General features: G+C 46.9%; 5 protein-coding genes across 5 annotated transcripts; 1 reads left to right on the top strand and 4 right to left on the bottom strand.

Moving 5' to 3' along the window:
• Positions 1-51: 51 nt before the first annotated feature.
• PPTG_16463 (hypothetical protein) lies at positions 52-693 on the top strand (the record flags this gene model as incomplete). Its single annotated transcript, XM_008913996.1, has 2 exons — positions 52-536; positions 639-693. 2 exons carry the CDS (start codon positions 52-54, stop codon positions 691-693), a joined length of 540 nt encoding a protein of 179 aa, XP_008912244.1.
• A 1,621-nt stretch (positions 694-2,314) lies between these two features.
• Positions 2,315-2,980, bottom strand: PPTG_16462 (hypothetical protein). Its single transcript, XM_008913995.1, has one exon. It carries the CDS (start codon positions 2,894-2,896, stop codon positions 2,354-2,356), a length of 543 nt encoding a protein of 180 aa, XP_008912243.1. The 5' UTR covers positions 2,897-2,980; the 3' UTR covers positions 2,315-2,353.
• A 1,623-nt stretch (positions 2,981-4,603) lies between these two features.
• On the bottom strand, positions 4,604-5,794 carry PPTG_16461 (hypothetical protein; the record flags this gene model as incomplete). Its single annotated transcript, XM_008913994.1, has 1 exon — positions 4,604-5,794. The coding sequence occupies one exon, from the start codon at positions 5,792-5,794 to the stop codon at positions 4,604-4,606; it is 1,191 nt and encodes a 396-aa protein (XP_008912242.1).
• Positions 5,795-6,559: 765 nt separating this feature from the next.
• On the bottom strand, positions 6,560-8,686 carry PPTG_16460 (hypothetical protein). The gene has a single exon (XM_008913993.1). It carries the CDS (start codon positions 8,647-8,649, stop codon positions 6,640-6,642), a length of 2,010 nt encoding a protein of 669 aa, XP_008912241.1. The 5' UTR covers positions 8,650-8,686; the 3' UTR covers positions 6,560-6,639.
• A 1,622-nt stretch (positions 8,687-10,308) lies between these two features.
• PPTG_16459 (hypothetical protein) lies at positions 10,309-11,550 on the bottom strand (the record flags this gene model as incomplete). The annotated part of the gene is made up of 2 exons (XM_008913992.1): positions 10,309-10,503; positions 10,594-11,550. The coding sequence occupies 2 exons, from the start codon at positions 11,548-11,550 to the stop codon at positions 10,375-10,377; spliced, it is 1,086 nt and encodes a 361-aa protein (XP_008912240.1). The 3' UTR covers positions 10,309-10,374.
• Between the last annotated feature and the right edge of the window lie 839 nt (positions 11,551-12,389).

Here is a 12,389-nt window from a genome sequence, read left to right as displayed (position 1 = left end):
CCGTTGGCCCCCGTGCTACGTAATGCCACCCGCTGGTCCAGCACGTTCAACATGGTTGAACGCTACGTCAAGTTGCATCCAGCCCTTCTTTCCATGGACCACGCCACCATAGCCAAGCATGACATCGTTAGCTTTTTGTTGGATGAAGATGAATCATCACGCGCCAAGTCGCTACTCGAGTCTCTCATGGACCTAAACGATGTTACCAAAGCGTTGCAAGACTCCACGCTGACAACAGTGGGTGCTCGACGAGCGTTTGACTGGGTGGGGCGTCAATACCCCTCGATGAAAGCACGCCTGTCACCTGACGCAGCAATCGTCAATTATCCGGCGCTGGAGAGCGGGATCGCCAAGATTATTTCGGGGACTCGGCTTTCTGCATGCGAACAAGAAGCCTGTAAGATGTTTAAGAAACCAGTCGCTGACCCCGCACCAGAGACAAACTCACGCTCATTCTTAGCACCGGTGCTCAAGAAAGCTGTCAAGGGAGCGACATCGTACATGCCGCTGGCGTGGGTGCCCCCCAAGTCGAACGAGTGCGAGAGGTTCTTTTCATAGGCTAAGCTGGTGTACTCGGATCTCCGACAAAGCATGGACGTGAATACTCTAGAAGTGCTAATGTTTCTTTCGTATAATAGGGATGCCTGGGATGTAGGCACCATTCAAGCTGTGAAGCGTAAAATGCGCAACTAAGCATTAGCAATTATGGCATTATTATGTTGAGGCGTTTGTTAAGAGATAATAGATTATAAATGCCATATCACGGAGCCCTGCACAGAACTGTAATCGAACCTCTTTGTGCTTTGTACTAAGTAGAAGTCGCGTCCGATGGTGCGCTCGGCGTAAATACCCTTCCTTGACGAGCTGCTAAATTAGATAGCTGCTCGTATTTGTAGCTACTTGCAGCGTCTCTTGATTCTTGCGGTCAGCTACAGGAATCTCGGCGATACGCTGACACAGAGCGTGCCGATCCACTTGCTTCTTTTCCCGATCACTCGCTCTAGATTTTACAACGGAAGCTTTGCGGTGTCCCATTGACAGGATTCTTTGGTGCCAAATGCGGGAGACGACTATGAGGCCTAACTGTAGCTGGTCAGCTATCCACGTAATATCACCGTGGTCTAGCTTTCCTCTCTTGCTGTAGAAGAGGAGGGTCTCCCACATTGCTTGCCGATCTTCGTCTGATGCTTGCTTCATTGCGTGTGTCTTGAGCTGATGGTCTTGGTTTTGAAAATGAGCACGAAGCGCTGCTCAATATTCGAACTGGATTTCGTATTTACCTCAAGATCTCGCTATACAAGGTATATAACGAATAGGACAGGTAACTGTTTCAAGGGGGTATAAATATTGCTGAAATTTGGTAAAGTCTGATCGGTCGTTTAAACCGCATGGAGGTAGTCCTTCGTCACACAATTACATTAGCAAGATGATTGTGCGGGACGTAGAGTCGGCAGGCCAGGTCGAGTAAGGCTGCTTCAAGATACAAAACGAATAAAACGGGTGATAGTGAGTCGCCTGGGGTAGTACTTGCGTTGCTATCAAAAACATAGAACAAGGCGGGGTCGAATTGGAGCGAGAGCGTGGTGCCTCGGATCAGGGTAGAATGAGGCGAACGCTATCCTTGTTAACGTCCACTCAAAAAAACGTAGGTGCTTGCCGCGGTTGACGTGTCGAAAACACGCGAGAGGTCACTTCCAAGAATGCGAAATCACTCTTGGTATATCACTATACGTGCAGGTATACAGCGTCAGCAGTACTACGACTGGGCCTGAACCCACTTTGGCGTGGTGATAGAAATGATTCGGCCTTTGGAGAAATGTGGCGTAGTACCACTAGCGAAATATCTTTGCGGGTGCTGTTGAGTAGGACGATAGGCGCATTGGTTGGCTAGCTTGTTTGGCTTGGGAGGCCCAAGTAGGATCCCTTTACCCAGGTGGATGTGTGCTCCAGTAACGAACGTGTGGTTGGGGATGTCGGCAAGAGGTTGGGTCAACGTAATGGATCCATACGTAAGCAATTCGAATGGAATAGCATCCCGGCCGGCTGCACGACCGTTGCGCAGGTGCTTGAAGGCTTGCTGAAGCTTCGCGACTGGTCTAGCGAATATTGTAGTTCATCTGCAGCAACTGGTTCCCTTGTGCCACTAACGGTGGCGAATTTGTTATGCCAGACATGTATCCGACTCTGTGCCAAATAATGGCTTTACTGTCCAACAAAGTTTAAGTTGATCTTCGCTCAAAAGCCTTCTACTGTTTACTTAGCTCACCGCGTTTGACTGTAAAAATTTGTCGGAACTGAAATTTTGAGCCGAAAGCGTCTACAAAAGTACTACGTAAAAAAGCCTTGCAAGCATTTATTTAACCCCTTTAATTTCTCCAGCATTCCTCTTCACCCAATATGTAAAATAACCAGCCCACAAGGCTTTTATCTTGGCATTAATCGCTGCTTCCGTATCAATACCGTTGTGTCTCATCTCAGTGAAGAGCTTGTAGGGGGTTGCTCCCTTTCTGAACAGCATATCATAGGCAGTATCATCGGCATCCTTGGAAACCGCCTTGAGGAACAACTTCATGTTTCGGAAGTCATCGTTGGTGAGTGTTTTCCATTTTGTACCGAGATTCGCGATGATTTTAGCGGTGGCTGCTGTTACTGTATTATGAATTTCTCTCTCTTCCTTGGCTGTATTGTTGCTGTTACCTTCGCTGTCAGTCCTGTAGGCTCTTAGAAGCCGTTCACCGCTGCTACGGACCGATACTGCATTGTTCAGAGAATTCGCGTTAACCGATGCAGTGTTCTCCATCTCCGTTCGTCTCGAGCCCGTTGGAAGGGGGATAGCTTCGACCAGGATAGTCACAGCAAGCAAAAGAAGTAGAATGTAATGCGTGAAAGTTCGCATCGTGGAACTGTCAGGACCGTCGAATCTGGGACAATTAACCACCGAGGGGCGAGTTCTGTAATGGATAGTTGGCGGGCCATACCGCGCAGAACAAAATGCACTGTTCTTACCCTGTCGACACTCAAATTCGATATTTACGGGTCACTGCAACAGCCGCACACACGATAAACTTTCGATTATTATTTAAAGCAAATATTTACGATGCACATTAACACCGCAATTATGGACACGGCCAAGACCGATTTCAATGTTGAGATCTTGGTAACAAACCACAGCAATCATGCCGGTTATTCTGCATCTTACATTCTAGAGGGGACTCTACAAAGTCCACTTTGGCAATTTCTTTGGTCAAAATATGTTGAATAACGTCCCTGTCCAATGGATAACCAGGGATTCCGAAAATACAATAAAATTGTATTTATATATATGACAACAAATAAATTACGGATTGGTCGGGCGTATACAGTCAAATAAATAACTGAAAATGGGACCAAGGTGAAAATAAGATATTGCAGGTATTGACAAAGGAATAAAGTACTTTTCAAACCCACCTCCATCGATGCCACTTTCCAAAACACTATGTCACGGTTGCATTATTAGGATAATTTGTGTCGAGAGAAGATAAAACGTTTGATTTTGCTCAGCTACTTACAATTTATGTGTCGCAGCCAGCCAGCAAGCACAATAAATTATCACAATTTCAATAGAATCAACATAAATAACGGGTTATGGGCATTATTGACAGCAAAATAAATTATTTTATCGGTCAATAAATATTGCCTTTTCAGTATATTTATTTTTCGGTATCCCTGTGGATAACAGCACGGGACAGCAAAAGTTGAATTTCGATCTACTTTACAACTCTGACCCGCCAATTCAACTGACGTCCTATTAAAACGAAACGGCTATCAATTCCATTTGATACTCCAGCTTTCTTGACCAATTAGTCGGACGGATGAGAACTCTCAACTCTATTCAATCATTCAGGTGTGAGCAACAACCAAGCTCTTTAAAACTACCCGCCGTGAGATTTTAAATGGATACGGATACTCTTAAAATTATTAACAGCGACAGTTTTGTTATATACAAGTAGCAAATCTGTCGCCGTTGATGTTTTAAGAGAGACGAGATTCCACGTTTTTTTACATCGACGTCAAGAATATCGTCTCTCTCAATTGGCTTAGACTGCAGTCTTGGAGCGTAATAAGGCTGCAATAGTATCGAGGGTCTTGCGGTGAAGTTCTGCTCTGCCTCCCGAGATTCTTCAGCTGTGAATGTGTAATTCTGTAGAAGCCATTCCCTTCAATTTCTTAATCTTTCGGCGGTGGATAGGTTTCTACTTTCGTCAATCTCTGTGCCAGCCTTGGGGAGTTTCAAGTACTGGGGTAGATAATGGGGATCTCCTCCCGATGAATCCGATATTTGCAAGTATTTTTACAATTGAGCAAAATTTGCCCTGCCAGTTTTTGCTATATTTGCCTAAGGTTTAATGTGGGCGTTTATTGTATCCAAATTGTTGTAACTTATCAACTGAAGCAAACTGTGCTAGCTACAATGTGAGCCAGCTAATGTATTAGCCCCCTCCTCCCCCACTGAAAGTCTCATTTAGCACTTGTGGATCTACACGACGCTTATTACAAGCCCGAGTCACATGTCATTAAAGCAATAACTCCGTGTCTACCATGGATACGGACTACCCTGTCAAATCTACTGGCCACTGGAAACGGAGGAATTCACACCACTGTCATCCGATGACAAAGTCCTCATGAAGCTGGCCCGCTCAGTGAGTTGCGTTCGAGCCGCAATCAGTGCGCGAGCAACGTCGATAGCGCTCATGCTGGTTACTTCACTGATACACGCTGTACAGAACGTCACCTTGCGCTGCGACAGCAGTAGATCCGGATCCACGAAGCTCAACTTTCTCGTGATCTTACAGGCCGTACACACGAAGCCAAAGCACAATCTACACGCGCTATTGCTCTTGCCAAAGTCGCCAAGACGTCGGCTATTCACGGGCGACGAACACGTGACACAGATCCTCTTCATGTTCGGTGCTCCTCGTAACCTTGATTCAGCGTATTTCTTGTCCAACATGTACGTGAGCTTGCGCATCTGGCCGCAGTACGCGTACTTCAGTGTGGACAGGAAGACGTTGGCCATGTTCGGGACCACAAGCTTACGAATCAATCCGGTATCGACCGGATCCATGACACTCGTGGCGTACATTTCCATCGTGTTGGGGCCACGTTGACGCCAAAATGCGATAAAGGACAAGTTACCACGCACTCGGTTTGGAAGTTGGTGAGTCTGCGCAAAGCTCACTGAGTGCAAGAGATGGTAACCAATACGCTCGTTCTGCTCGTTTCGAACGTAACCTGTGCCTTCCAGGTACACGTAGTCGCGGTTCTTAACCAAATTGGTCGAACGGAAGGGAATGTCCAGTTCCATCCACTTGATCACCAATGATTGGAAGGGTTTCTCCTCTGTAGGGACAACCACATCGTCCAGTACGGCGGCGCCACTGAAGTCTTCGACGTACGAAGCCTTCACTCGCATCGTCTCGAGGTTTTCGCTGATGGCACCGAACATGAGATCGTCCAGCTTCCCCTCCATTGTACCCACACAAAGAAGCATCGGAAGTCCCGATCCGGTCGGTTCGTTGCCTTGAGTAACCGCGGTTGTCGTCACTCCTGATCGCTCGGAGTAAACCTTGAGTTTCTCGCCCTCCTTGAGCAATTTCCAATGGTTCGTGTCCACTATGCGCTTCCTGGCATTAAACTTGGCGCAGAAGTCGAGGTTGGTTGTGATACATTGGTTAGCCAGGTCTTCGAGTCGAGCTCGGTCTTCTAAAGATAAGTTGAGCTCCTTGAATGGATTGACGATGAATCGGCCTTTCATTGTGGCGTGGCTACTCGATAGGAAATGCTGGAGTGAAGACACAATGACCATTCACAACGACTGGATCTCCGGCTGATGGACAGTAGCCATCTGCGCTCACCACGCACGGCACGGCTGGCATTACGTCGCAACCCTGTTAAACGTTTGCATCAAAAACGAGGCTGGTTAATCTCTATGCAGACTTTTTGAAGCGGCTACTCGCGTGGACGGGCCAAAATGCGGCAATGAGATCATGGTTGGCATGCAGCGCTCGTGCAACGACATGGTGTTGACTCAGAATTTTTTTTTTAGTCAAGTTGCATGCAGCGAAACGTTTTCTAGTTTTGAATTTCTATTGAAGGGAGAGTTGTCCGCAAGTTGAGCTACATCTACAGTTAGAGCTCATCCTTGCACGACCGTCCCGCTGCGACGGTGACGATGCGGAAGCTGACAGTGAAGCCAGACAGCATTTCAAGTTTTGAGTCCGTAAGCTAATCGTTAGTTCGGTCGCCAGAGCCAAATCCTTCAGATGGAGAACAAGAAGCAGCTGGGATAGCTCTTCGTGCTGTTACTGATTTAGTCGAACGAGCTTGTGACCTTCAGCGTGAGGCCCATCTCAAGTTCGGTTGGGTTCCGCATGGATCGCTGGCATTATCCTGTCATGCCAACCCCAGCTGCACAATTACGAATGCAGGTAAAACGATCAGCTCAGCAGTGCTCCAGCATTCACCCATGCAGAGGCCTTCGAACTTTACATAACGAAAGAGGGCCACACTACTTCTTGGCTGTGATACTCAATAATACTTTTACGTACAAAGTTTTTTTTTTCTTCTTATCTCCGGTAATTTCTTGTGCTCTGGAAACTGTCATTGTTGTCTGACGTTTCGGAGAGCGCGGTAGTTGGCACGAATCCACGCAAGAATCTGCTGTGATCCCTTGCCTGACGCTGCTTGTACCGTCTTAACAGTGCATGTCTGCGAACATACATAGCGTAAAAAGAGAAACACTTCGAAGTGACCAGATGCAGCGGCATTGTCAATAGCGGCTCTGGTACAGCCCTCTTCACGATGACAGTGAAGCCATTGTACAATTTGCAGATGGCCTCCCTTTGCCGCGTTATCCATCGCTGCAGTGGTGCAGCCTTCCGTTCGGTTGCAGTGAAGGAACTTCACAACATTCAGAAATCCATTCGCTGCTGCTCCATTCATCGCTGCAACAGTGCACTCTTCATTGCGGTGCTCATGTAGCCACTTAACTACAGCGATATGTCCATTCATGGCCGAATGATCCATAGCAGCTGTGGTACATCCAGCACTTGTATTGTCGTTCAGCCATTGGATCATCTCTAGATGGCCATTGCGCGCAGCACCGTCCATTGCTGCAGTTGTGCATCCTTGTTTCCGGTGTTCATGGAGCCATCGAACCACATCAAGGTGGCCTCCTGCAGCTGCAGCATCCACAGCTTCAATGGAGCAGCCCTCCGTCCTATTCTCGTGAAGCCATTGAACGACACTAAGATGTCCGTTAGCAGCTGCTTCGTCCATTGCCGCCTTCGAGCATATCGGAGACGGAGGACTCATTTCATCACGCTTACGCTTTTTCAGAGGTGTATCTATCGACTTCTGCAGGTTATGAAGATATTCCAACACTTCAAGACGTCCGTTCCTTGCCGCAGTGTCCATTGCAGCCGAAATCTTTTTATCAGTTTTGTAATCCACGAATAAATTGACTTCTTGGCCATCGGCGTATTCCTCACAAAGCCATCGCACAACATCAAGATGGCCCCTTCCTGCGGCAATTGCTGCAGTTTTCCACGACACTCTGGTAGCTTCGTTCTTCGTATCTAACTGCACTGACAACTCTCGCAGCTGAGTGGACTGTTCTGCTCTTTGTAGGACACACTCCACTGCACTCGTAGGTATCTGAGCTCGGATACGAAGATACTTTGCAACCTGCAAATGCCCATTCACAGCAGCAATATGAATCGCCAGACTGGCTTCCTTACCCAAATGTGTAAGGTCTCCACCTTCTACAACATCGCGGTCAATCAGCCAGCGTACAATCTCTAAATGTCCGCATTGTGCTGCTATAACCACTAGCCCCACAATATCATCAAGGCAATCTCGATTTTCTAGCCACCGTAGAACATCTAATCGGCCCTGGGACACCACGTCATGAGCCATACAACGTCCTCGAGATCGTCGCGACCACATTGCTCCTTGAGATAATAACCATTCTGCCATTAGGATATCTCCGCTAATTACTGCCGTGGTTAAAGCCTTATTCCAATCGAATGATGCAGTAACAGTGTTATCCAGCCACCATACAATGTCACCGCGATGACTGGCGATCGCAGCGGACAAAATCTGGCTTCCCCACTCAACTCGGAACCCCACATTGCGCTTGGCTACAAATCTACGGTCTGCCAGTACAGTATTGTCATTGTCACAAAAGTATTGTAGAATAGGGAGCGATCCTGTAGTAGTAGCGAGCTCTACAACCTCTGGAGTAACTGTCTTTCTTGGAAACTTGGTACATATCCACGTGATAATTTCCAAATTTTGGGTACGAATCGCCTCCATTAGCGATTTCGTGAACTGAAACTGGCGGTAATGCGTTTCTCGACGAATTAAAGTGCGTAAACTCCAGTAGTAACCGGTCTCATTCTTGGTTTGCTGGAGCAAGATGGAGCTGCTGGCGTAGAGGCGGTTGAGAAGCTTGAGCGAGTTGAATTTGCACGCCTTATGCAGAGGCAGCTCGACGGAGGAGTCCAAATACAGAGAGACGGCTTCGACTACGTGTGATAGGTGTGCGACCGTGTTCTTGGCACGGAACAGCAGCTCCACAACAAGTAACGGCGGGATACCATCGGTCATTATGGCGAAATGGACACTTCATTTTACAAACTTTAAGTGTGTCGAAAATGATGTTTACCACAAAGAATGGTGTTCAGCACAAAAATCATTTTGTGCAGAGAAAAAGTGCTTTTTTAGTCGAGTTTTTAATCAGTCGAAACAACATGCAGGTCGGTATCGCCCCACTCAATGGACTTCGCTTCAGCTTCGTATATCGCCGGACTAGTACTGTAGCGTAGCAGCGTGCTCTAGTTCATAGGTTTGATCATGTCCCTGGTTCTAGAATACATTTGTTGTTGCCAGCAATTACGGTGGACAGTTTGTACAATAATAGTGGGCTGTGTTAACTTGTAGGGACATGGCCGTCAACGTGATCCCCTGCCCCTCGTTGTGAAGCTCTTGTTCCGCATGAGGACCCAGCTCACAGACATCTCGCGCATAGTTGAAGTTGTATCCCTCTACTTGGACTCGTCAGTCGAGTTGCCGTTGCGCAAGGCTTGCACATTCAACTCACTCACACTGCTCAATCGCATCCACGGCAGTTCAAATGTACTCAACCAAACCAAGAAAAAGACAGAGTTAACGAACTCTACATCATTGAGAGTCACACTATCGCCAGCATGAGCCCACGAAGCCGCTGTTGGAGGCGATTCGTATCCAAAATCTGGAAATGGTTAAGTGGGTATGCTCAAAAATTCCAAGACAAACCGTAACACCAGAAGTTGTCGACGATCTCGTCGCGTGGCTCGGAAAGTTATAACTCAAGGTCGTTTAGATATGCTGCAGTGGTTAGAGGACAAAGACCAGCTCGATGACGTCGAGGGGTTGGTAGTAACTGCAGCGAAATCTGGAAACTTGGGGATTGTACGTTGGCTGTTAGACAATGATGCACAAGAAGGTGGTGAACTTACAGAATTAGGCAAGGAGGTCAGTTTAGCATTCACATTGCTGCTGTGAATGGCAACTCCAAAAGTATCTTCGTATTCGAGCTCAGATTCCTACGAGTGCAGTTAGATACGAAGAACGAAGCTACCGGAGTGTCGTGGAAACTGCAGCGATTGCCGCAAGAATGGGCCATCTTGATGTTGTTCGATGGCTTTGTGAAGAGTACCCTGGTTGCAAGAAGTCAATTTGTTCGTAAATTACAATACTGAAACAAAATTTCCTCTGGAATGGGCAGTGGGGAATGGGATCACAGAAGATTCTTGCGTGGATTCGTGCCAACTACCGATCCCTCCAAAATATCTAGCAAAACTAACGCACAACACGAAATTACCCGCGTAAAACTGGATTCTGTGGTAGGCGGAATACCTTTGCCAATTGGTCTAAACAGCAGCGAAAAATTATAAAGCTCGTAGTTTAGCTTCTGACTGAAGCTTTCAGCAACAATGTGGGTCGCAGCATACTACACTCCACAGATTTGTGTACTTCGATAACGCGACTGAAGTACTGGGAGTACCTACACAAATGTATTGCCAAGGTTCGTTACTAGCAATCTTTTAGTAAATTCTCAGTTGATAAAAAAATGGGAGAATTATACTGCGAAGTAGTCTTTTACCGTCGAGTATGTCGCCACGAAACAAAAACGAAAGCAACCAAACCAAACACTAATACTTCACAAAAGATGTTTACAACAAATTGTAAGCGCAGGTAGCAAAACTTTTTGGACCCGGCGAAAACAACACGATTCACTCTGAAAATCTTTAAACAACCATCTGACTTCACGGGATAAACAGTTAAAACTTCTTAGAACATATCATTCCCGGACGCCGTGTCCGACATGGAGGATGTCGAGAAGGCTTTGTACGCCTTGTATCCAGTTGCTTGGTCTCTCGCAGCCTCCTTCGCGGTGCACGTTGTAGCTTTGCTTATACACTGTGAGCAGAACGATATTTTACGCTGTGTGAGCTTCCCATCCAGCGTAATAAAACTGATGCGTCTTCGAATTTTGCACGAGGAACATACGCAGCCATAGCAGAGCTTACAAGTACTTTTGCCAATTCCACGTAGAAGTCCCGAAGATGGTTTCTTACTGCACATGACGCAATTCTCGTTACGCTGACTATGACGTTCACTCGCGTGTTGTCTTTGCAACATCCACGATAACTTTTTCATCTGACCACAATACACGAGATTATTCGCAGACAGGAGGGCCTCCGTAGCCACACGAAGAGAAATAAACCGCATAACGTCACCACCGGGGGCTACAGTACTCGATCCAAATGCGTCGATAACGTTGTGCTCAAGTTGTCGAAAGAAGCCAAAGTACGACAAATTTGCACGTACCACATTAGGTCTCGGCTTTGTCTGCGGGAATTCGATCGAATGGATCAAGTGGTAGCCGACACGGTCGCCGTTAGCGAAGTGGACAACTCCCGTTGCCTCGATATACACGAAGTCGCGCATTTTCACGAGGCTTGTGGATTGTAGCGGCGCATCGATCGTCATCCACTTGATGATAAGAGAACGGAATGGTTCTTCGTCACTAGGTTCGATAATCGGACATAGGATCGAGGCAGCGTCGAGGTCGTGCACGTACGAAGCCTTCACACGCATCACATCCAACGTAGGGTTTACGACTCCAAACATGAGGTCGTCCAGATCGCCTACAAGCGTTCCCACGCGTAATACCACCGGCATGTCTTTAAGTGGAGTAGCGACATCACAGTCGCTTGGGTCGCTTTCTGATTTACTAACGTCTTCCTTTTGACGACGTTGTGAATATACGTGAAGGTTGTCTTTAGTCTTGAAATGCTTCCAACGTTGTTCGTCTACTTGGCGCTTATCGACGACAACGAAGTCCTCGTATTCCTGGAAATGGTCTGCGACGAATCCATCTACGAGTTCGATTAGCTGTTTTCGCTCTGCTTCAGATACCTGGAGACTTGGATAAGGGTTGACCGTGAACCGGTCCTTTGTCATTCTTCCGCGTTGTGTTCCGCCCGCGCAAGTCGCTAACTGACCGAAAGGACTTGTGAGACTTTGGAGCAACAGACCTATCATGTGAACGACCAGCAAGGTATTTACAGTTAGCGTTGGTGTGTGGTGTATACGTAACGATTCGTACGCTCCAATAGCACTATTTTATATTTCGAAGTATTATACTGCAGTCAATACTTTCCCGTAGTAGGGTACGACTGCTGACCGTAAACCTGTGCTCGGAAAGCGACTGCGGATAGTGAAACCTACGCCATACTTGCAGACGTGGAAGCGTTCGAACGACGAGCTGTGCAGCAAATTACTGCTTCTGTACGGATACTAGCAATCTTATCTAGCGTTATGCAAGAGCTCTGTTGATTTTCAACTTGTTCCATGCCATCTATAATACTTGCAGTGTTTTCTCCATCTCTTTCTGAATTCACCAGTCGAGATCATGCTAGAGAGCTGCATCGGAGGTGTAGCAGCGAGGGTTTGATCGGCAGGAACACAAGTCACTACATGCATTTACCAATTTATTCGTACAGATGACCACTGTCGACAATATCGTTTATTTCCTAGGAAGAAGTAATTAGAAATGATCAAGCGGCTGTTTCCGAGGTTTCAAAACAAAAAAGAGTTGTAAAGTTCACTTCAAGTTGAAGATTTCATCGTAGTCAGGCTTCATTGGAGAAACTGTTTCCTCCTACGTGGACAGCAGCGACTGCGGGACACTCAAGAGATATGTGTTAATGTAGTTGATCTCGTAAAGTCGGGATCGATAAACGACTTAAATGTATATATGCATATATCAATTCGAAAGGGTATTTTTTATTTGGGGGGGG

The sequence above is a fragment of the Phytophthora parasitica genome (assembly GCF_000247585.1).
Source record: "Phytophthora parasitica INRA-310 unplaced genomic scaffold supercont2.57, whole genome shotgun sequence".
Lineage (NCBI taxonomy): Eukaryota > Oomycota > Peronosporomycetes > Peronosporales > Peronosporaceae > Phytophthora > Phytophthora nicotianae.
Note: the sequence above shows the minus strand (reverse complement) of the source record. Positions and strands in the feature narration are given on the sequence as shown.